This window comes from Aphanomyces invadans, assembly GCF_000520115.1.
Source record: "Aphanomyces invadans strain NJM9701 unplaced genomic scaffold supercont1.19, whole genome shotgun sequence".
NCBI lineage: Eukaryota > Oomycota > Saprolegniomycetes > Saprolegniales > Verrucalvaceae > Aphanomyces > Aphanomyces invadans.
In genome coordinates, this window is record NW_008580164.1 from 359,032 (window position 1) to 380,380 (window position 21,349).

The 21,349-nt window shown below is 57.3% G+C and overlaps 11 protein-coding genes across 15 annotated transcripts; 4 read left to right on the forward strand and 7 right to left on the reverse strand.

Moving 5' to 3' along the window:
* Nucleotides 1–2,038: 2,038 nt before the first annotated feature.
* Nucleotides 2,039–4,158, reverse strand: H310_08943 (hypothetical protein; the record flags this gene model as incomplete). Its single annotated transcript, XM_008874873.1, has 7 exons — nucleotides 2,039–2,201; nucleotides 2,852–2,937; nucleotides 2,982–3,096; nucleotides 3,149–3,357; nucleotides 3,403–3,615; nucleotides 3,670–3,871; nucleotides 3,923–4,158. The coding sequence occupies 7 exons, from the start codon at nucleotides 4,156–4,158 to the stop codon at nucleotides 2,039–2,041; spliced, it is 1,224 nt and encodes a 407-aa protein (XP_008873095.1).
* A 95-nt stretch (nucleotides 4,159–4,253) lies between these two features.
* On the reverse strand, nucleotides 4,254–6,883 carry H310_08944 (hypothetical protein; the record flags this gene model as incomplete). Its single annotated transcript, XM_008874874.1, has 16 exons — nucleotides 4,254–4,349; nucleotides 4,410–4,524; nucleotides 4,581–4,807; nucleotides 4,861–4,974; nucleotides 5,020–5,182; nucleotides 5,235–5,530; nucleotides 5,581–5,654; nucleotides 5,697–5,760; nucleotides 5,818–5,934; nucleotides 5,993–6,082; nucleotides 6,132–6,221; nucleotides 6,276–6,317; nucleotides 6,371–6,445; nucleotides 6,505–6,686; nucleotides 6,742–6,797; nucleotides 6,846–6,883. 16 exons carry the CDS (start codon nucleotides 6,881–6,883, stop codon nucleotides 4,254–4,256), a joined length of 1,839 nt encoding a protein of 612 aa, XP_008873096.1.
* Nucleotides 6,884–6,946: 63 nt separating this feature from the next.
* Nucleotides 6,947–9,707, reverse strand: H310_08945 (hypothetical protein; the record flags this gene model as incomplete). Its single annotated transcript, XM_008874875.1, has 7 exons — nucleotides 6,947–7,404; nucleotides 7,458–7,648; nucleotides 7,698–7,768; nucleotides 7,814–7,924; nucleotides 7,980–8,125; nucleotides 8,177–9,640; nucleotides 9,692–9,707. The coding sequence occupies 7 exons, from the start codon at nucleotides 9,705–9,707 to the stop codon at nucleotides 6,983–6,985; spliced, it is 2,421 nt and encodes an 806-aa protein (XP_008873097.1). The 3' UTR covers nucleotides 6,947–6,982.
* A 69-nt stretch (nucleotides 9,708–9,776) lies between these two features.
* On the forward strand, nucleotides 9,777–10,455 carry H310_08946 (hypothetical protein). The gene is made up of 2 exons (XM_008874876.1): nucleotides 9,777–9,920; nucleotides 9,979–10,455. Exons 1-2 carry the CDS (start codon nucleotides 9,854–9,856, stop codon nucleotides 10,428–10,430), a joined length of 519 nt encoding a protein of 172 aa, XP_008873098.1. The 5' UTR covers nucleotides 9,777–9,853; the 3' UTR covers nucleotides 10,431–10,455.
* On the reverse strand, nucleotides 10,432–11,064 carry H310_08947 (60S ribosomal protein L27a). Its single transcript, XM_008874877.1, has 2 exons — nucleotides 11,035–11,064; nucleotides 10,432–10,983 (listed from the first exon to the last, which is right to left on the reverse strand). Exons 1-2 carry the CDS (start codon nucleotides 11,035–11,037, stop codon nucleotides 10,540–10,542), a joined length of 447 nt encoding a protein of 148 aa, XP_008873099.1. The 5' UTR covers nucleotides 11,038–11,064; the 3' UTR covers nucleotides 10,432–10,539.
* A 266-nt stretch (nucleotides 11,065–11,330) lies between these two features.
* On the forward strand, nucleotides 11,331–11,965 carry H310_08948 (hypothetical protein). The gene is made up of 2 exons (XM_008874878.1): nucleotides 11,331–11,485; nucleotides 11,604–11,965. The coding sequence occupies exons 1-2, from the start codon at nucleotides 11,352–11,354 to the stop codon at nucleotides 11,929–11,931; spliced, it is 462 nt and encodes a 153-aa protein (XP_008873100.1). The 5' UTR covers nucleotides 11,331–11,351; the 3' UTR covers nucleotides 11,932–11,965.
* H310_08949 lies at nucleotides 11,468–12,685 on the reverse strand. 2 transcript variants are annotated; one of them, XM_008874879.1, is made up of 5 exons: nucleotides 12,534–12,685; nucleotides 12,311–12,469; nucleotides 12,161–12,241; nucleotides 12,044–12,109; nucleotides 11,468–12,002 (listed from the first exon to the last, which is right to left on the reverse strand). In XM_008874879.1, exons 1-5 carry the CDS (start codon nucleotides 12,675–12,677, stop codon nucleotides 11,958–11,960), a joined length of 495 nt encoding a protein of 164 aa, XP_008873101.1. In that variant the 5' UTR covers nucleotides 12,678–12,685; the 3' UTR covers nucleotides 11,468–11,957. The 2 variants fall into 2 exon arrangements, with proteins under 2 accessions (XP_008873101.1, XP_008873102.1); XM_008874880.1 differs by having other exon boundaries at nucleotides 12,044–12,241.
* Nucleotides 12,686–12,769: 84 nt separating this feature from the next.
* On the forward strand, nucleotides 12,770–14,724 carry H310_08950 (hypothetical protein). Of its 3 annotated transcripts, XM_008874882.1 has the most exons (8): nucleotides 12,770–13,024; nucleotides 13,075–13,137; nucleotides 13,201–13,252; nucleotides 13,299–13,390; nucleotides 13,438–13,586; nucleotides 13,636–13,819; nucleotides 13,878–14,022; nucleotides 14,076–14,724. In XM_008874882.1, exons 1-8 carry the CDS (start codon nucleotides 12,780–12,782, stop codon nucleotides 14,418–14,420), a joined length of 1,275 nt encoding a protein of 424 aa, XP_008873104.1. In that variant the 5' UTR covers nucleotides 12,770–12,779; the 3' UTR covers nucleotides 14,421–14,724. The 3 variants fall into 3 exon arrangements, with proteins under 3 accessions (XP_008873104.1, XP_008873105.1, XP_008873103.1); XM_008874883.1 differs by having other exon boundaries at nucleotides 13,878–14,724; XM_008874881.1 differs by having other exon boundaries at nucleotides 13,438–13,819; nucleotides 13,878–14,724.
* H310_08951 (hypothetical protein) lies at nucleotides 14,648–16,324 on the reverse strand. Its single transcript, XM_008874884.1, has one exon. It carries the CDS (start codon nucleotides 16,302–16,304, stop codon nucleotides 14,730–14,732), a length of 1,575 nt encoding a protein of 524 aa, XP_008873106.1. The 5' UTR covers nucleotides 16,305–16,324; the 3' UTR covers nucleotides 14,648–14,729.
* Nucleotides 16,325–17,392: 1,068 nt separating this feature from the next.
* H310_08952 (hypothetical protein) lies at nucleotides 17,393–18,860 on the reverse strand. The gene has a single exon (XM_008874885.1). It carries the CDS (start codon nucleotides 18,816–18,818, stop codon nucleotides 17,688–17,690), a length of 1,131 nt encoding a protein of 376 aa, XP_008873107.1. The 5' UTR covers nucleotides 18,819–18,860; the 3' UTR covers nucleotides 17,393–17,687.
* Nucleotides 18,861–18,941: 81 nt separating this feature from the next.
* H310_08953 lies at nucleotides 18,942–20,766 on the forward strand. Of its 2 annotated transcripts, XM_008874886.1 has the most exons (8): nucleotides 18,942–19,133; nucleotides 19,188–19,233; nucleotides 19,281–19,310; nucleotides 19,358–19,423; nucleotides 19,475–19,573; nucleotides 19,630–19,719; nucleotides 19,784–19,871; nucleotides 19,913–20,766. In XM_008874886.1, the coding sequence occupies exons 1-8, from the start codon at nucleotides 18,964–18,966 to the stop codon at nucleotides 20,410–20,412; spliced, it is 1,089 nt and encodes a 362-aa protein (XP_008873108.1). In that variant the 5' UTR covers nucleotides 18,942–18,963; the 3' UTR covers nucleotides 20,413–20,766. The 2 variants fall into 2 exon arrangements, with proteins under 2 accessions (XP_008873108.1, XP_008873109.1); XM_008874887.1 differs by having other exon boundaries at nucleotides 19,281–19,423.
* The last annotated feature ends 583 nt before the right edge of the window (nucleotides 20,767–21,349 follow it).

Genomic DNA, 21,349 nt, shown 5'->3' on the forward strand with positions numbered 1-21,349 from the left:
ACACTCACCGAAGCGAGTGCAAGGTCTTTGCGATCTGGCGGCACCCGAAACAGCCGCTGAGTTGCAACAGTTCGTGTGTGCCGTCAATTGGATGCGTGCTTCTATACCCGAGTACGCCAAGCTGGTGGCACTACTGCTGCGGTTGTTGGACGTCGCTGCCAAGTCGGCGAATGGTGCTAGACGGAAGTCGGCGTTGGCTAGGGTCCGTCTGGTCAACATCGGAGGGGCCGAAGACCATGCGTCATGTTTTGAGGCCATCAAGGATACTTTGCGCCGCACGGTCCCGTTGACCCATCCGACCCCCGACAAGGTGGTCTGCCTCAACACAGACGCCAGCGACGGGTTTTGGGGTGCTGTAGCCACTCAGATTCCCCTAGCTGATCTTGGTCTAGCAACGGCCGACCAACGCCACGAACCACTCGCATTCCTAAGTGGTGCCTTCCACGGGGCTAGCGAGCGCTGGCCCATTGCGGAGAAGGAGGCGTTTGCCATTGTCGAAGCTTGCAAGCGCCTCGAGTACTTGCTGTTGCGTCCGGGTGGTTTCCGCCTATTCACGGACCATCGGAATTTGGTGTACATGTTCCACCCTGGTGGTGGTGGTGCAAACATCGCCAAGTATCAGGCCAACAAGCTACAACGCTGGTTCATGGTAATGTCGACGTTCCCTTACGTGATCGAGCCGATCGCCGGGGACGAAAACGTTTGGGGGAACCTCCTGAGTCGGTGGGGCACGGCGAACCGCGACGTCAGCCGTTCGCGTGTCTACCGACTGGTCCAACAGGTGTCGCCGTTGCGCTCCAACAATTTTGAGTGGCCCGCCCTGGACGAGATCGTCCGCGCTCAGCGCGATTGTCTCGACTGCGATGGGTCAGCCAACATCGAAGACAAAGCCCTCGTCAAGTGGTCAGTCGACAAGAACTGTTTTGTCATGCCTTCGGTTGCCACGTGGATCCCGAGCGGCTGTGTGGACATACAGCAGCGATTGTGCGTAGTCGCTCATGCGAGAGTGGGCGGGCACCGTCGCGCTCAAGCTACCAAGCAAACCATCACGGAGCTGTTTTATTGGAAGGGTGTTGATGCCGACGTCGAGGCTTTTGTTAAGGCCTGCATGCACTGCATGGTCGTGGGTGGGGTGGTGGAGCCCCGGCCATGGGGACAGGCGCTGCACGCCGACCGACCCAACGAGCTCATTCACTTCAACTGAAATCTGGAGCCAGTCGAGGTGAACGGCTGGCGGTATCTGCTAGTTGTCAAAGACGACATGAGCGGGTATGTCCGCCTCTACCCTGGTGCTGATGCGACGGCACAGGCAACATCGACGGCATTGTTGGACAGGTTCGGACTATTTGGTGTCGTATCAACGTGGGTAAGCGATTGTGGCTCGCACTTCAAGAACCAAGTTATAGAAGAGCTGCGTTGGACGCTCGGCGCCCATCACCCCTTCGTCACCCCCCACTGTCCATGGGCGAACGGGACAGTGGAGGTGGTAAATCGACTGGTCCTACGCATGGTCCGCGCGTTGTCCAGCGAGTTGAAGTTGCGTGCGAACGAGTGGTCATGCACCGTGCCGATGGTTCAGTCTGCTTTGAACTACCAGCCGGCGAATCTTCTAGGCGGTGTGCCACCTATCACGGCGTTTCTGGCTCTGCCAGCCAGTACACCGCTGCGAGCTCTCTTTCACCCTCGGCTGAAGGAAACGGCCACGGTAGACTGGCTGGCAAAGAGCCGGCAACATTATCTACAAGCGGTGGCCATCGCCCTTGACCAGATGCACAAGGATTGCGTGTCGAAGGCTGCTACGAAACGAGAGAAGAAATGAGAGCAGCGGGCGAAAAGGCAAGGCGCCAAATGGCCAAGCCTAGCATTGGGCGACTTCGTGCTGGTAGCTCGGGTGGTTCGACACCCGAACAAATTGGCCCTCCGCTGGAAGGGTGCATGCCGTGTGGTGCGGGTCCATTCGGACCACCAGATGGATGTCCAGCAGTTGCTACCCCCGCATGCCATCAGCCTCCACCACGCCAGTCACCTCAGGCTGTACTCAGAAGCGGGTCGTGAAGTTGCCGAGGATCTTCTCGAGCAGGTTGCCTTTGGTGACAGCGGTTTCCATGTTGAAGCTCTCAAAGAGATCCGAGACAATGCCGGCCGCTTCGAAGTCCGTGTGCAGTGGCTGGGGCTGGATGAGGCCGAGGCATCCTGAGAGCCTGCAAAGACGTTGTACGAAGACGTTCCCGTGCTTTTTCGACGGTGGACGAAAGCCAACGCGAAGATGGAACTGATGTCATCATTGGTCGCCGACGTGGAACAAGCGGTGGGGCATCCTTTCTAGGAGAGCTGTGTTCCCGCGGAATTGTGATCCACGTGTATTACGGTGTCCTCGCAATGGTTGAACATCCGTGTCAGTGTGTAGTACCGTAGGCGTACAGTGCTGATACAGCGTAGGCGATGAAGTGTGCAGTCAGTACCCTAATGCCCAAATTCACTTTTACTTTTCCCTTGAAAGACAGTGAGAGTCGCCAGCGATTCACTTGCCGAGTCGGGGACCCGGAAGTGAGAACACCCGGCAATGAAGCAGGCCGCCCTCATCCCTGCTGGTCGCTCCCATCGACAGCGACAAGTTTGACGACGTTAAGCCGCCAGTGTCGCCCTCATACGAAGTAGTAGAGGGGTGGCATTACGTCCGGCCGTCGGGTGATCTTGTTTACTCTGGTTCGTTTGACGGGCCGTGGTTCGAAGCGGCATTGGACATGGAGTCATGTCGTCGGACTCTAAAAAGACTGCAATTCATTGACTTTTCATGTTGTTTTCGATCATTTTTCTGAGACTCGCGCGTAAGGTTTGAACCGTTCATAACTTTTTCGCGTTCTTTTTTGTTTTCTTTTTCGCCTTCTTTTTCGCTTTTTTTGCCCTTTTCCCCGATTTCGTCCCAGTGTTGTTGATCTGACTGCATGTCAAAAACACGAAACAGTGATAGAAAGTCGCACCTTGAACAGCAGCGCCAATTGGCCCGTGATTGGGTTCTCGGGCAGTCTCGAGCCTGGAAGAGGCAGGTTTCCGATGCACTCTGCAGTTGTCTTGTCTTCAGGGATCAGCAGCGCCCTATTTCAGCAATCTATGCACCCCACCCTTGCCAAATCATGGTGCTGCATACCGTTCGAACACTTGGTTTTGAAACGACAGATTGTGCCGCTGAAACGCTAGTCGAATCTCGTCGATCTCGCCCATTTGGCACACCCGTAGCAAACTTGTAAAGGTTTGGGCCGTTTGTGGTCGCACGGGAATCGCCTCGGTGCGGGCGGCGCCGTGCTGCGGCAACGATATGGCTTTTCTTGGCGGCGATGGCGCTGTCGCTACTCGAACCTACCGTGCAACAATAACGAGGCATCATTAACATGCCAATGGCACCGTCTGGCGTCGTTGGGCAAATGCATCATGGAAGACTCTCATTTCGGGATCCATTTTCTGCGGCGACGACTCGAGAACAACTTGGGGGGGTCTCTCCCACAGCGGCAGCAAATCGTCTTCATTGGGCGGTGGACTCCCTCCGCGCATCATATGTGCCATCGACGACATGGCGGCGTCGGCTGCCGCGTTAACACCACCATGGTTTGACCACGCCTATGGGTGTCGGCGCGATTATGTGGAGGAGGCATGGCAAGTGGATTTGCTCACGTCGCGGTCAGACTGCGGCGGTCGTCGTTTGGGGACACTTGCTGACAGATGGGTTGTGGATGATCCTGGTCGGGGTGGCGGGCTTTGTGTTGAAGACGCTAGTGACGACGAAGACGCTGAGCTAGTCGGCGAAGAAGCCGAGCTGGGTGGTGGAACTGCCACTTCCACGTCGATGTCGTCTGTGGGCCATGATTCGAGCGAACTGCGAAGCCAAAGTGTGAACATGCAAGTCTCGTTTGCGCTCCACACGTACACTAACTCACGATTCGTCGCACGGGGAGACTTCAGCAGCATCGGCTGGTGTGCGTCGAGGGGCGAGTCGGGGGAAGTCGAGAGTGACACAGGTGGCGGTCGATGGAGCTCTGACGGTGGCGTGGACGGGCGAAAAACCACAACCTTTGCCGTAGCAGTCAAGGCATCTGTAGCCCCTTTGAACGACGACGCCGGCGGTAGCGGCGATCTCAGTCGAATCGATCCAGCGATCGGCATCGCCTCAATGTGTCACCTAAGTATAGCTCAGAGCCCGCAGCGAGCGTTTTATCGGGGGCATTCGACAGCCATGAATCGAAGGATGTCTATATTAGTTACTTGGCTTTCTTTTTCTTTGCGCCCTTCTTGCCCCCTTTCTTCGCCCCCTTCTTCCCCTTCTTCTTCTTCTTCTTCCCACTGCCATCGAGATGCTGTCGCCCCCCCCACTCATGTGAGCGCCCAATTCGATCCCGACCACCAACGATCCATACCTTCATGAGCTTCAACTTGGTGGCCAGCAGCGGGTTCTCGACGAGTTTCGACCCGGCAATCGGCAAGTGCTTGGCACATTCGGTCGCGGATTTGTCCTCGGGAATCAAGATCGCCCTGCACATGGCCCGGCGACGTCAGGCACGACGACGACGATGCAGTGGGCACGGCACCGTTCAAAAACCGCAGGGTTGTACGAGAGGTTGTGGCGCTCAAAAGCCGCACGAATGTCTGCGAGCTCATCCGTCTGCTGTGCGCGAAGGGAACTCGTTCCAGCGACCATTGGACGCTTCACGTCGATGGCGCTGCTAGAATGGACGAGGCCTCTTGACGATGGTTGCAGAACGAATTGCGACGGTCCAACGAGGGTGCCTCGACTTCCACCCGTCGGCCCCCGACCCTGGTGCAGACACATGACGTTTTGTAGCTTGTTTTGGCGGCGATATGATGTACCACAACGCATTGGCGCTCCAACGACGCTTCGAAAAAGAGTTTGAGCTCGGGGTCGCCCATCGCCACCGCGTCAGGTTGCATGAAGCCACGACTATCGCCGGGTCTTTTCACCTTCTGCAAGAACCGTTTGATGTCGCCCCCGTGCGAATGGACCATTACCTGCACCCGCTTGGACGCCATGCGCTGCATTTGTGCCTGCTTGGCGTCTGGGGCGACGAGCGACGTGTACGACGCCGTAAACGGCAAATACTTGTCCTTGACATCTTTGTCCGGGGGGGCGGCATGTTCGCCCACAGTCGCCGCCGAATTGCTGCGGACAAATCTACCCGCACATATTACCTCATCCTGTTCGGCAAACGGGTTCGGGAGCTTACGATGGAGATTTTGGGTTCATCGAAGGAGGAGGGGGTGTTGCCCCTGCTGACGCCGTTGCGATAGCCGTCGGCGACGGGCGATAGTTGGGGGGAAGGGGGTTCCGGAAGCGCATGCCCGTGGCAGAAGGCTTCTTCTTGATTACCACGGGGGCGACAGAATGTTTGGTTTGACATTTCGTCGCAGAAGATGCTGACGGGTCGAGGGAGTACTCGTCTTGGTTGGTGCCGTTGTCAGCAAGAGTCACGTGGAGGGGCAAGTTCGGGTGCTGCTTATGCGCCATCATGCGGGTGGACTCCTGGGGTGGTGCCGTGAGTTCGCCGCGAGTCGACGCCACGACAGGGTGACCTGCTTTCGAAGGAACTCTGCTTCTTCACGACTGCGGTTGCGGGACCACTTGTGCAGCACCGTCTCGACTTCGTCTACCTCCCGCCAGTCAACTCTTGTGGGCTGACCGGACGTACCATGCTTGACTTTCGTCGCGGCATCTTCTTGACGTTGCAGCAACCAGAGCTGGTTGAGCTCGTGCTGGGCGCATGTCAGGTGTGGTAGGTTGGGGGCTGGACGATCGACAAATCAACCAACCTCTGCGTCCGTTTCCGGAGTGTGGTATTGGTACTGCGCATGCACACGGCGATCCGCTGGGTGGGTCGGGCGCACGGCCTCGACTTGATTGCTGTCGCCATCAGAAGAAATGTCGAGCTAACGGCGGCGACTTCGTCAGGGGCAGGCTTTGCCGAGGCAGGACACGGCGGCTAACCTCCCGGGGAGACGCGACGGTGAACCCTCGTTCTCGCAGCTCTGCAATGCGGTGGATATGGCTTGTGCGAAGGTCTCGCGTCTTGAATCGCTGATAGAAGCAATGGTCAGTCCAAGGTGGCGCGAGAGCGCCGTCCCACCTCGAGCTGCTCCGGAACGGATGGCTGGGACAACGGTGGCCTGACCATGTCGACAGGATGGCTGTCGCTGCCTTGATTCCTCGGAGGTGGCTACATGGACCAGGGTAACGAGCGCGCGCTTCAACCACGACGATGTGGTCGAACCTTGGTCGGTGAAACGTGCGCCAGCGACGTCGCCACGTCCGCCTACATCGACCATCAATCCCCCTCTCTCGTACAAACCAACGATGTTGGACTACTTCCAAGTAGGCGCGGCCAGAGTCTTCGAACCAGTCGAGAACTTTGCGGACGCAGTCGGCGTGGATTGCTGTATTCTAGAATGGGACGAGTCACTCTGGATGAGGCTCTTGCACTAGAACGTTAGAAGGCAGACCTTGACGCGGTCGCATTCAGCCAACATGTTGCGCAAGGCCATATACCGCACCGCTGTCCACTTGCTCCGCATATCGCTCTCGACAAACGTGGCATGGTCGTACGCCAGCACGTACTTGGCGATGCTTTCGAACCCGTGCAGGTCTGGGATCGGCGGCAGTTCGTCTTCTTGCACGACAATATCTAAGCGACACTCGTGTGAACAGCCCGTCGCCGTGTCATGGGCAAAACACAACACCATGCATGGCGAGCGCATGCAACGCCGACGGCTGCAGCGACCGCGTTGTCGATACTCTACAACGCCCGGTGTCACAACATCCATCCTGCTAAGTTGAGGCGTACATGAGACCGTCGATGCGGCTGCCCACCACTGCGCTCATCTCGCGCCGCTCCCTTCAATGGAACGTTTCGTGTCCGTGCTAATAATAACTGTGTAACCGTCCACCGTTTCACATGCCGCATATATTGACACGCAAGGATTACTCGGCGACATGATCGAGGAAGATGTCCATGTCGTCCGTCTCGATGGAAAAGGCGCTGCTTGTGTGCTGGAGGGTGTACTTGAGCCTTTGGCCCGCTAACTGGACGTTGGCACGTTTTCGGCCCTCCTTTTCGAAGTTCTTGACGGCGCGCGCCGTGGCTTTTTTCACGCGGAATTCACGTTGCCGCCGTCCGTCCACGGCAGGAAGTGGGTCCATCGGCCCCGTGCTGCTGGGGGACGGGTCGGCAACATCCACACGAGTCCGCTGTCTCTCCATATCCCGACTGGGCCGGCCAGTCATCGTGGGGGTTCGCTTTATTGTCGACGGGGCGAGTCCGTCTCGCCGCCTCAACATTGCTGCCTCGCTGGCCCCTTGGCGGTTGTACAGCTCGAGTCCTGTTTCGGCCACGCGTTCGAAGTCTACTCGACGTGGGTTTACACTCCTTTGGTCGAGCAGGATGGACTCGACACACCGAGGAGCATGGTGCGAACGCGGTGGAGCGTCGTGAGGTGGATGGGGCGCTTGCCACGGTGGTTGGCCGCCAACACACTTCGCCAACGTGCAATGTGCACCGGCGAAATCGCCGACGCCGCGGTGGGAATTTCCTTCAGGGGTAAATCCAGCAGCGCTTGAATCGTTTCGACGTGGTTTCGTCGGGCGGCCCTAAGGAAGCGGCGGTCGAGATGTTTCGATGGCGAGCGATTCAACCGACCAGTGGACAGGGTTGTCGCCGTAATTGTCGAGGATGTTGCAGGGGAGGCCGTATTCGAGCAAGACCCGCACCTGCACGCACGGATGAGTTCAAATTCACGAGACAAGACGCCTCACCACGTTCGCGCGCCCAGCTCGCGCGGCGTCATGGAGGAGCGAGAACCGATTGTTCACGCAGTCGATTTGACCCAAGTTTGACCCTTTGTCGACGAAGTACCGCACCAAGTGCTGCACACAGAAATGGTTTTGGTGGAAGGAAAGAGCGACTGCGATAACCACTTACCACATGACCCGACCAACACGCGAGCTGGAGCAACGTCCGGCCGTTCTCTGCTTGCGAATCACGCAGCCGAAACGCGCCATTGCCATGTTGAGCTGCCGTTTTCGTCTCGGCGATCGCCAGTTGGTTGATCTTTTCGACCGGCCATCCTGCACATTCGACGACGGAAGATGTCGCAATGGCCTGTGGGCTCAAAGTACCTTCCACTACAGCTTCCCAAATTGATAGTTTTCTTGCATATCGATCGAGGCGGTGCTTTTCTTGGGCGCTGCGAAGGGCCATGCGCTCGACGGCCTGCGCGCGGACAGCGTCCTTCTCTGCTTGAGCAGCAGCAGCTTCGTCGGCTTCACGCAGCCGAAGGCCATCCACCCAACACTGTCGCAACTCTGCCAAGGTCAGGGGGGTATTGGCTAACCGCTTCCTTTTCACGGGACTGCGGCTATCACATGAGGAATCCTCGAGTTGCAACGGTGCTGCGGGGTTGCGACTTGCAGCATCCTCGCGAGTACTTCGAACATTGGCAGCACCTGTGTTGTCCACGCAGGTGCTCTTTGCATCGATCTCAAGCAACGTTTCGTACGAGGCAACCGATGCCAGCAATGATACAACAGAGTCGTGCCACTCGGTAAATGTCCGTGTCGGTGGGATCTCGGTCAAGTCGGCATGGTTTTGAAAGGCGGCGGCGCCAAGGACTTTGCGAAGATGGCCCTCGACGCGCACATGTGCCTTGTGAAGCGCACCGTGGTCGTGAGAAGGGACCTTCCATCTCGCGAAGCGATGCCGCGCCTGGTTCACGCGAAACACGTCCAGTGCCAGGAACGAGTCGTCGTGCGACGTAATTGTGTGCTGCAGTTGCACACACCCAATTCTCACTTGACTCAGTGTCGCATTCAAGTCTTCGCTGTGAAGATGCAGCAGCGACGCAGGATCGTCTACGACGGCCTTGGCGGCTTCGAACGTGCCCTTTATCTGCGTCCAAGACTCGAGAAATTCGGCGTGCAAGAGTGCCAATGGAGCGGCTAGATCTGTGTCGTCCGCGGTGGGGGTGATGCGGCGGCTGGATATCGCAAGCGACAAGTCGTCCAGTAGAACGCACACGTGGCGGCATTTTCTGACGTACGCTTCGTGCAATATAGCTGGAACGTCCACCGCGTTTTCGCCTGGGTGGCGCCCTTGTGCCGACAGTGGTGCAGTCTGTCGGAGTGCTTGGACACAACGTCTGGCGCGTTGTGAGCGCGCGGCGCATTGAATGACGAGGGCGGCAGCATGAAAACGATCGCGAATCTTGGCTTTCGACACGAACCGAGGCTTTACAGTTGTGGATTCGCCGGTCGTCGCGTTCGTGTAGTAATGCGAGGTTGAGCGTGGGTCATACTGTTGGAGCCAAATCACGTCACTTGTAGACTTGATGGTCGGAACGCTGCACGGGTCGTCTGTGGCCTTGCCGTCAAAGCTCTGACACTTTACCAGTGGTACAGGGCTCACTGAATTGCTCGGTTGGTTGTAGCTTGTGCTATTTGCGCGAATGCCTCCATGCGGCCTCGGTGGAACGGTGAGTTCGGTGGTTGAAATGCTGTCAACAACCTGCACGGCACCTTCAGCTGGTGGCGCAAACAGCCCGTTTTCTTCATCGTCCTCAAAGGAAATGGCGTACAGCGACTCGTCTATGCGAATATGTCCTCAGTTACGAGACTGCCGCCATCCTGCCGCCGTACCATCCTCGTCGGCCATGTTGCAACGAAACCTGAAACGCTTGCTACATTATCCGTAGGTTTATCCGTATGACCGGAAGACTCGAAGTGCCGTTGCACCAACACCCGACAAGCGACCTGGGACCAGCGTGCCGCTCCAGCGAGACTTCCGTCGCTGCCCTAGACATGACCACCCGTCCTATGCGCTTAGTAGACTCCTCGTCAATGTGGGAATGGGCAGCATCCCAGCCAGGTACGTCATCAATTTCGCTTGGGTCATGGGAGGCAACTGCAATCGAGACGTACTCTAGGCTTTGTGGCCGCGCAGTTGGCCCATCCATCTTTCCTCACTCCTCTCGAAAGATGGTACTTTGAAGCAAGGACGATTGCATCGCAGTCGTCTTGCTGCTCGTCCATTTCCCCAGCCAGCACCGATGACTTGGACATCGACTGCTTTGACATGCACTACGCTCAGAACCTGTCCGCTGTCGACAAGCACGCGCAAAGAGCTATCTATGGACGACACAGGAATCGATCGGCACCCGTCGACGAGTGTTTTTGGTTCAAAACGATGTGCAAGGGCCAAGTGCGGCACGTGTCTTGCAGCCGATCGAGCGATGAAACGTTAGTGGCAAGCGACATCCGCCTGGACCCAAGCAAGTGCAACGACATTGCCACCTTGCTCCACGGTCCGTTCAGTGCGCTGCTCGTGCATATTTGGAAACCAGAGAGCCATCGCGGCACGACGCAGACGACACAATAAGTCCATTTTTCAGTTGGTTCATTACGTTGTCTACCATCTCCGTAAGGACGTCCGCAGGGTCGAAGCGCCGGCCGCAGCAGGGTTGAATGCTCACTCAACGCGAGGTTGTTTAAGCGGTCAACAAGCACGCACCACCAACAGCCTTAATCTTGTTTTCAGCTTCTTGGGAGAAGTACTTGGCCTTGACGATCACGGGGACGGCAGGGAGACGACCCTTTCCGAGGACCTTGAAGTAGCCAGCCTTGGTCACATCAATGATGGGGGCCTTGCCGTCCTTGGCCTTTTCGGCGGTCTCCTTGACTTGCGCCGACACCAACGACCACAGCTTTTCCACGTTTACGGTGGGGCAGTGGTATCTGTTGCGGAGCAAGTGGAATTGGCGCATACCAACCTTACCGAAGTAACCTGGATGGAACTTGTCGAAGAGGATGCGGTGGTGATGTTGACCACCGGCGTTACCGCGACCACCCGGATGCTTGCGGTGCTTGCCGATACGACCGTGACCGGCCGACACGTGACCACGCTTCTTACGGTTCTTGTGGGTGGCGGTAGGCTACACACAGACTCTTGTCAGGTCGTCCCGATGACGACGCCGCATCCTTACCATGTTGGTAGATGGAACTGAAAAACAACACTAACAGCATTGGCTCGAAGCCCACCACGACGCCACCAGCCAACCGTTCCACCAATCACAGGTGGACTCTCAAACTTAATACTCCTCCGCCCCCTGTGGACGCCACCATACAAAAGGGCGGAAATACCCTTGTCTTTCGATAGCTTGTCCAATTCGATATATGTATTGAAACAGGGCCTTCCTTCCGGGATACGTTGGAGGAAGGTGCCCATTCAAGAAAGTGGGGGGCATACTTTTCCGAATGGGACAGCGAAAGGTAACAAAACGCACGGGAAAGATCGCACCCGATGAAGACGCTGGCGGAACCGTTCCTCCTTGTGACTGAAGGCACGTCGACACCATCCCCGCCGCCATCCAGTAGCAAGCGATTCCTTGTGTGCATGGGATGCGGCTTGGCCCTCTTCCTTGCCTCGTTTCTCATGTACGTACATGTGTTGCACAGTTCTTGTTCTGCGATTGGTGTCGTCATGTGCAATCTCTCCGACCGACGAGCGCCAAAACGACTGTCACAACGTGCTTATGGCGGGTACTTGATGCAGGTTTCCGTTCTCGATGGCTGCGTTTGGCTTGCTATACTCGACAGGGTCCATTGTCTTCATGGGATCGACGTTGTTTGTCGCGCCGATCAAGCAGCAACTTGACACCCTGCGTGCAAACTCGAACCGAGCGACGTGCTTGGCCATGTACCTGTGCTCCATCATGCTCACGCTCTTCTTTGCACTGTATCCCGGCCTGTGGTTTCGATCCATGCTCGTCCTTCTGTCGGTGTGCATGCAATGCGCAACGTTGGCATGGTATTGCATCAGTTACTTTCCGCGCGTCCAAGCAGGGCTTCGCGCCGCGAGTATGTACGTTTTGGTACCATAAAGGACACATTTATACAAATCCTTGCATTATGGAGCAACGCCGGAATCACTTGGAGCGAGCGACGAGAGCGCCTGCGGGGACGTCAGGGACAGCACACATCGTGGAGGTCTACCGCTTCGATCGCATCGAACTCTACGACGAGTTCGTCCAGTTGCGCTTGATTCAGCTCCAACGTCACCTGCATGTGCATGCAAGATGCGAGATGGTGTCTCGTTCGCGTTCAATGTACCTCTCTGTCGCCGGACAAGTGCAGCTTCAGCAACAGCGTTGGGTGGACTTCGCCGTGAAGGGTGCTACTCGACAGAACCAACTGCACACGTGCGTGCCAAAATGAGCGTATATGGCGAAGATGATGCGCAAGCATAACTTCATGACGTACTCGAGCGGAGTAGTCGAAGTCCAACAATTGCGCCTTGGAGATCGACGCTAGGTAACGAACAATGTATCTCTGGATGTCGGGCGTCCGTGCGTCAACAATATCGCGGACCGAATCAGCCATCTCATGGGGAATTCCATACTGTGTCACGAATGCCGCAAACTACATGAGAATGGTCGGCACCGACACGGTCGAGGTATGAAAGACCATGAGGAAAACATCGCACCTTGTCTTTTGACGTGGCGAGGGCTTCCACGAAGAATCGACTCCATTTGTCCGATGGAGGAGCTTCTCCCCTTCCCAGCATATCAGCAGCAGCATGCAGGGTATCTTCCAGGCGCTCCGCCGACAGCGACGATCGCCGGTTCATGGTGATGTATCTTTTTGAATGTGAACATGGTAGTCGCAGTTATATTGTGAATATTTTGTATTTTGTATATATTTTTGAATATACTGTGTCATTTGCTGCCTCATGACGGTGGCTCAAGTGGCTGCGGCAGCCATTGTGTCACGAGGATGGGTGTCCTTGATGGCGATGTTCAGCCACGCGTTCATCACACCGTACGACACGTCTGCGATTGCGCATTCCAAGTCCATTTTCAGCGCATTTGCCGCATGGGACGGCGTGTACTTCGTTGGCATCGCCGACCAAGGGTACCGCTATGAGAACACCCATGCGTTCTTTCCACTGTTTCCGCTGTTGGTGCGTTGGACAAGGTCAGTGGCGTGCCATCGATCACGGCCGGTCAACACAACTCTAACGATAGCCCTCTCATGCTGCCATTTCTCGACAAGAACGCATCGCTCTTGGCCGCGGGGTGGCTCATCAGGTACACACGCTTTGGACCTTGAGCTCTTTTGTCAACGTGGACGGTGGCTGCACATTCGTTTAGCAATGCCTCGTTTGTGGTTGCTGCAGTGTTTTTGTACCTGCTCGGACTGGAGGTGAGGACGGCATGTGGTTATGAGTCGTCGTTGAACTGTCATCCAGGTGCTCAAGACCGAGTCGGTGGCGAAGCGTGCAGCGCTCTTGTTCTGCATTTGCCCGTCGGGCATCTTCATGTCTGCTTGCTACAGCGAAAGGTTAGACCCTCTGCGCATACCCATGCACTGTACACACGTTGTCGCAGTTTGATGTGCGCGCTCACGTTCAGCGGGATGTACTTGCTCGAGCGTTCGCGGACCGCTCGTCGTGCGTCTGGCCCCATGTTTCTCATTTTCTCGGCGCTTTTATTTGGACTGTCGTCGGCCACCCGCTCCAACGGCATTCTGCATTCTCGTACGACCGACCATCGTTCTCGACTGCGTCACCGACGATTCTGTGGCAGTCTACATTGCGTACTACCAGGTTCTGGCGTCCCCGCATCCCGTCCGTGCTTTTCCGCAGTTTGTGGCCCACTGGACATTCACGGCCAGTCTTGGCGCCATCGCCATTGGGTTCCAAGTCGCGTACTTTCTGCACGGCATCGCCGCGTACTGCGCTTCCTACGCCTCAGCCATGCAGGTCGTTCGGTGCGTCCAGACCGGTCGAAGAAAGCGCTTTCGTAAACGCAGCTGCTGCTCCTGGTAGATCGGTCTTCCACATCGCCCCGTCCGCGCTGGCCGCAGACCGCCCGTGGTGCAGTCAAGTCGTTCCCAACTTTACGGCCATGTACATGTTTATCCAGCGCGAATACTGGGGAGTGGCGCCATTCGCGTACTACGAGCTCAAGCAGGTACGACGCCAGCATTCGACCGACCCACTCGCCATTCCATCCTCTCGACACAGATCCCAAACTTCCTCCTGGCGGCGCCCATGCTTGCTTTGGCAGGTTACACCAGCTACATCGGGTGCATCGTCCGCCCGCCGCCCCCGTTCGAGTCGACGCGACCGTATTTTGTTCACGTGGCATTTCTCTTGGTCAATGTGCTGGTTGTTGTCCATATTCAAGTCGTGACGAGGTTCCTCGCCGCGTCGCCGCCGATCTTTTGGGCCGCGTCGTACCTGACATCACCCGACGCCAAGCGGCAGTCCCGCGTTCACCCCGTCGTGACGCATGGCGTCGTCCTCTACTTCCTCGTGTTCAATGTCGTTGGGGCGACGCTGTTTCCGACATTTTATCCGTGGACGTAAACCGTGAATGGATCTTCGGGACGACCCACACCCGACGTTGTTAGCACCAGCGAGCAGCCTCGCTTTCATCGCTCGCCCATGCCCAGCGACGTTGGCAGAGAGCGCTGCTTGTCAACATCGATGGCACCGCCGTGACCTGTTGTCCTGTCGACGCAATCGAGGCAGTTGCCGACGCAGGACGTGTAAAAGATCGACCACTCCGAACGCGATGTCGACGTGCTCGAGAACGAGTCGCCGAGAGGGCGGCTTTTTCAACATCGTTCCAATAAATAGGGGATGGATTCACAACTCAACAGAGAGACACTACACCTAATTGTGCCACATGTGCATCAACGGCGATGCTTGGCCAATGTAAGACTTGGATGCGAGCGCTTTCTTGGCTGCAATTGCGTGGGAAAGCGGCGACGATGGGCCCGACACGACCTTCTTCGGGGCGGCGGGCGGACGAGCGTGTTGTTCGGCCTTTTGGTCGGCGAGGACGCATGCACGGCAGAGGTTCTCCGGCTCATGGAGGGGACGGCCCCGCCGTTTGTACACTTGCAGGTTGCATGCGCCACACACCATGTCGGTGCACCCCGCGCATTCGTATCGAATCGCGCCGAGTGTGTCGTGGCAGCACGCGCAGAAGTCATCGCACGGCGCCATGGGATTCGACAAGTGGCCAACGCCCAGCGACAAGTTGAGGAGTCGCTCGTCCGAGTCGAGGTCGTCCGTGCCACTGTCGCTGCCGCACGAGTCGTTGCTACTGATGCAGCTGGGCGGGCCGTTGGCGGCGACGTCGGGAGATACGGCTGTGCCTTGTTTGAAGTACATGGCGTCGGAAATCGCGTCGACAATGGACGTGGCGCGGGCGCGCCGCCGTGGGGTATCTGTCGAGCCGAACGAGGTCGAAGGCGTCGGCGGGGACTGTTGATGCGCCGGCATCGACGCTGGGTCCTTGTGGACGCACGCCATGCAGATGCGTACCGACGACACACGCGGTTCGTTTTCTGCCGACACCGCCGGAAGCACGATGTCCACTTTGGGGGCGCATGTATCACATGCGACTTCGCCGCAGAGACGGCAGTGGTGGCGGCGTTTGTTGACGCGGAACTTGGTCACGCAAATGTGGCAAGTCTGCCGGACACCGTCGCTAACCCACGCCGACGGCTCGGAACGCTCGCGGAACGACCGACTCACGCGGCGAGACACGACGATGTCTTCGAGCTTAAGCACGCCTAAAGCGAGGCGCTGGTAGCGAGACCGGCGCGGCAAGTTGATGAGGCCTGCTTCCACGAACGACATGGCGCACTGAACATCGACGCCGGTGCCGTCAGGTGACTCGCGGGCCATGAAGCCACGGGGAGCGATCGGCTTGTCTTTGTTCGCGTCCAACGGTTCAGGCAGGCTTTGGATGACGCGAACGTGCATGTCGGTCATGTCGCGCTGCTTCATCCAGTCTGGCGAGATCACGGTCGAAAAGTCAACGAACGACGCTTGGAACCGCGATTTGAGCATGTTGTTTTGGTCCGCGACCATTGTCTTCACGCTCAGGGACGACCCTGAGTCGGTGGTTGTCCGAGCAATCTCGTCGTACTCGACGACTTTGCTGCCAAAGAAGAACTGGGCTGTGTCCTGCATGTTGCTCTCGTGTCCGTCCATCAGGATCGGAAGCACTTCACAGAGCTGGGCGGCAGGGATGTGCATCGCGGCTCGGACCACATAGAGCGTCGAGTCGTTTCCTTTCGACCGCAAAACGCGCTCGTCGAGCTGGAGTCGTAGCCGGCCCGACGCGGGATGCACCTGCTGGGACACAAGGGTGTACTCGGACGCGTCTCCAAAGCAGAAGAGCGCCAACGACGACCTCGCGTCCGCTTCGAACTCATCCACGACCGACGCCGTCATCGTTCCTGAGTACTTTTTCGTAAATGGCACAGTGACCGCGTCGCGACACGTGGGTGGGATAGCCATGTGGCGACAATTTTATTCCGTCCATCCGAAACGTATACAAAATTCAAGTGTCTTGGACAAGTGGACAATAAAACTACTTCTTGAACTTGCCCACGTGGGAATCCATGGACTCAGATGAGCCGCTCCAAGTGCAATTTCGTGCGTTCGCCAGAACATGAGTACCCTGTCGACAAAACCAGAGGCGAACTTAGAGGACCTGGCACATAAAGCACCAATTGAGTCTATTTTGTAATCAGGATCCTTCCAAAATGCGAGTTCGACCAAGTCCGCTTCCTCTTTTGTCGGTGATGACGACAACTGCCCCACTTGGAGGCCGAATACGTACTCCCATTCTAGCGAGAGGACCCGACCAGTAACTCTGTCGCGGGCCATGGCACAGGCCGCCGCGCGAGGGCGGCATCCATCACCGGATCAACGGGGACATTGGCGGTGGCGCTGGCCGCGAACTATGCCTTTGACCACCCGCCGGCAGCGACCGCGGCGCAGCACCAGCTGCTGTTGGACACAGGTCACACTAAAACAGTAGGCGAAGGTGGCGGACCAGCGACAACTGGACAGACATGACGGCGGCGGCGTTCCAAGTTTTGGCAATTTCTCAACGTTTTTCGGGAGCGACCAGTTACGGTCCGCCCACAGTGCCGTCACTATGCTCCCGCAATGTCTGGAGCCCCGTGCCCGTCGGGTTTGTGTCGTCGAGCGTGGGGGGGGGGTGCTGGGCTTGGCGGACAATGCAAGGGGCAACCGTACAACTTCAACATCACCAGAGGGGGTGCAGGTGAGACGTGGGTCGACGAATCGTCCCACGAACGTCTGAGAAGCTTCTGCCCCCACACCCACCACGACACGTCAACTTTCTGCTCCACGCGGAGAGTACTGTTCCCAACGCTGCTACGCCTCTGTCTTGGGCAGTCCACGGAGGAGCGGCACGTCCTTCGCGTCGCCCGTAGTCCTCGATGCAGGGCCATGCTGTCGAAACGGCGACAGGGGACATCCGGTTCACTCCGGATAAGTCATGTGTATACGTGAAGTGTGTCCAAATGATTCCGATGTTGTCTCCAATACCTGCCCGCCTGTCCCGGCCACCGCTCAAGATGGTGGCGGTCAGGATCATCGTCAGCTCAGTTGAGCCGCGCGACTGGAAATTCACATGGCTCGCTAGTAGGAATGCAGGTGCATCTCTGATTTGCACCGTGGACAGGACACCTTGGCTGGATTTGTGAGGGGGGCACTGCGTGCACAGCGACGCCACCGAGGGGGCCTCGCAGGACGTCGTTGCAGCGCAGCGTGTGGGTCATGAGTTGCTGGCCGTTGGAGGTATTACCGTGTCAGGCGAAGGCCCCCAGCAAGCCACATTTTCTGCACTTCTTTCCGCGCGCCCCGATCCGCTGTGGGGTTCGTTTCCACAGCTCGATGCCGGCGGTACCACGAGTCGCGTTGCAGGCCGCAGCACTCTTGTCCATCGGGCAATGCCGCCCATGCATTCTCGATGGTGCAGACTGCTTGGTCGAGGTCATCCACGCTGGAGCAGTTTGCCAGCAACGCGTCGGCCGTCGACGCACTTTGCCGTGCTAGGTGCCTCAACACGGTGTGGAGGAGGCGCGCCACGTGCGCTTTTTCGACGCGGTGGAAGTTCCATGAGGGAAAGGCCCGCGCGAGGTCCAAGTATTCACGGGTGAGTCGAAACGGACTCAGGCGTGCCGGGCCATGGAAGAAGGCTGGGTTTTCTAGCAATGCTTCGGCAGACATGATCCCTTTAGCACCCGTGGCCGCTGCACACGCTGCCACGTCAGCAAAGAACTCGATGCCTCCGTTCGCAATGACAGGTATCGACACACGTTGCTGAATTGCGGCGATGGAGGTCCAGTCAGCGGGCCCAGTTTTCCGCCCCGTCATGACCCGGTTCCTGCCATGCACCGTGATGGCCGCAGCGCCTGCAGCTTCGATTTGATCCACGAGGCGCAAGGTGGCTTGAAGGCCCCGCTCCTGTGGGTCTTTGCTTCCTTCGTCCACGATGCGGATTTTGCACGTGAAAGGAATCGACAAGTTGTCTTTCCAGTTGCGAAGAATGCGCAAGATAGAATCGGTATCCCGCAGGAGAAACGACCCGTAATGCCCTTTGCGAGCAATGGGCTGGGGGCAGCCCAGATTGAGGTCCACGGCGGTTGCGCGGTCTTGCACGAGCAGCGCCGCGTCCAACAGGGCTTGCGGTTCATCACCAGCGAATTGAACAACGACAGGATATGTGGTTGATTCAAGCAGGTCTTGGTCCAGTCGTTGAGCGCGGTAGGTCGCGTCGGAGAGGAACACTTTTGCATGCAGCATTGGACTGTAGCAGAGTTGCGTGCCATATCGCCGACACAACGTTCGAAAGGCAAACTCGGACTGGTCCACCATGGGCGAACCCACGTACAGCGGGGTCTGCGAGCTTGCCGGCCACCACGAGTCCATCGTCGCGCTGTGTGCAGCAGCCGACCACCCACTTGCCGCCGGTGCGGTGGTAGTGCGGCATGGACAAATGCCATTGGCTGGCTTCGTAAGCCAATCAAATTCAACGGCTATTTTTAGACTTCGCGGCGCCCGGCAGAAAGGCGGCATGGCGTCCGACAACGAACTCCGCGATCTGGCCAAGTGGAAGCGACGCGTTGAAGAAAACAAGTACATTAGAGAGAACTTGCTCGGCCAGGCCAACATGCTGTCGTACACGATGCAGCGCTTGAGTGCGAGACATCGCGGCCTCGGCATGGTCGACCTGTACACGATTTGGTGAGAAGTCGGTGCTGTGTTGCTTCGTCTAACGTCGCGACTTCGTGGGACCAGGAGATTGCTAGGCCAAGGGTATTCAATCGACGAGCGCGATGATAATGTACGGATGGATCCAATATGGGTGGCTGACTGCTGCTGCTGTGCTAGGGTGTTCCACCTTTGGTGCATTGCGCAGTTGTAGGCATCGCCGTGCACCGACGAAAGTAACGTGATACATGTACTAGCGAGGGTGGATGGGAGTCATTCTTTTGTTCAGCCAGCACACGTACAACGTTGACGTTACGTCCACGGTGCGTCTGCGACCAAGGGATGGGCTGTGCAATTGATGTTTCCTGTTGTAGTTCCAAGAAACGGCAGTCAGCGCGGCATGTCGCCGTGGCCACTTGAGTATTGTGCGCTACTTAATTCACAGAGGGGCCGACTTGAGCGTGTGTGATAAAGTGCGTCGCGCTTGTCATTGCGGGGCGAGAGACCCCACGCCGTGGTTGCATGGTAGAGTGGCTTTTCGTGCCTTCGTTGGGCGGCAAAACATCGCAACAAACCGCTCGTTCGGCTGCTCTTGCAACGTGGAGTGTCTGTGCGAAAGGTCCGCCTCATATGGAGCTGAGTTCCGTGCAAAGCTAAGTTTGTGACGAGTTGGCGACCTCTAGGATTGTAGTTCTAGCTACCATTCGGCGTTGGACTGGGCTCGAGAAAACCACGATGAAGACATTGAAGGCATGCTGATGGCCGTTCTAAGTTGATGATATTTCTGCATCTACTCTTGACAAAACGCGTAGTTGAGGAGAAACGAAACCAGAGGACCAAGTTGCAGCAAGCTGCTGCGGGAAATGAGACTGGAATTCCTGCGCGCGCAGCGACAGCAGTCGTTGTGAAGACATCCCAAGACATCAAGGAAGAACAGCGCCAAGAACGCGTCGATCAGGCCGCTCGAGATCGCGACACTGCATTCAGGGAGCGTGTGGACGTGTTGTACAACAAGCAAACTGTGCAGGATATCAAGCGTTTTCGCCCCATGGAGGAGTCCGAGTCCCCAGTTCCAATGGCTGAAACCGAGTGGCGCAAGAAGAAAGCCATGACGTGGGAGCGTGTGGCAGTCCCCCCCAAACCGCAAGAGCCAGCCAGTCCGCATGTGGACATGAACAGGATTCGACAGCTTATCGCGATCGACGGTGTCGAGGATGGCGGCATGCTCGACATAGACGCAATGGCAATGTTTGCTCAAAAAGCCAAGCCGAAGCCAGCGTCACTGCAGTTTTATTGCCCCGATTTTGAATGAATCCGACGTCCGCCCGACCTCAGTTTGACGAAGTCAGGCGGGCGGTGGCAATTCAAACTCTTTATCAAAACACGGCGGTGGCAGACGCCAAGTGGATGCATTGGGTTGGCAAAGATGTGAGACCACCCATTGGTTCAAGTCCTCAGACGATGCTGCGAACGAATGGCGTGGCATGTCCTCGCCAGCCACGACCTCTTGTGCTTGGTCGGGCGGTATCCTGCTAGTTGACCTAGGCAACTAGTTGCGGATGCACATCACTGAGAGCTCGATCCAACGCATCATAGCCCTCTCGTTGTCATGAAAAATATACATGTGCGCTTGGATTTCGACTCCAAGGCCAGCGCTTCACATTGCAACATCTGCGCCTCGGCGACTTGATTCCACAACGCTTGCCCTGCACTGGGCGACTGCCCTCGGCGGTCGGGCACCCCACCTGCAGTCGACGTCCGTGTCTTTGTACTGCGCAGCCCGCCTTGGCCACTTGGACATTGTGCGTGCTTTGCACCGCCGCGATGTAACGAGTACGACACATGCCATGAACAGTGCACCAAGACACGACCATGTGAACACAGTTCAATTTTAGCACCAGCATCGCCACGAGGGGTGCACGACAGATACAATCCTGAGCACGGCACGGCCGAACACCTCGAAATCTTTCAGCTTCACCACCTAGAAAGTGCAACATCGAACGCCACGGACCTCGCGGTAGCCGCGGGACATCTTGATGTAGTCGGCCATCGACACGGCCGCCAAGAACGGTGTACATTGGACGCGATGGATTCGGCGGCGTTGCGTTGTGTGGCCACGTGGATATCGAAACAGGTTTCAACACGCCCCGGACCGACAGCTGCACGCCCAACGCGATGCGGCCGCCAGCAATGGACACATTGGTGTTGCCCAGCATTTGCACTGGCGGCGCAAAGCGAAGGTTTTGTGT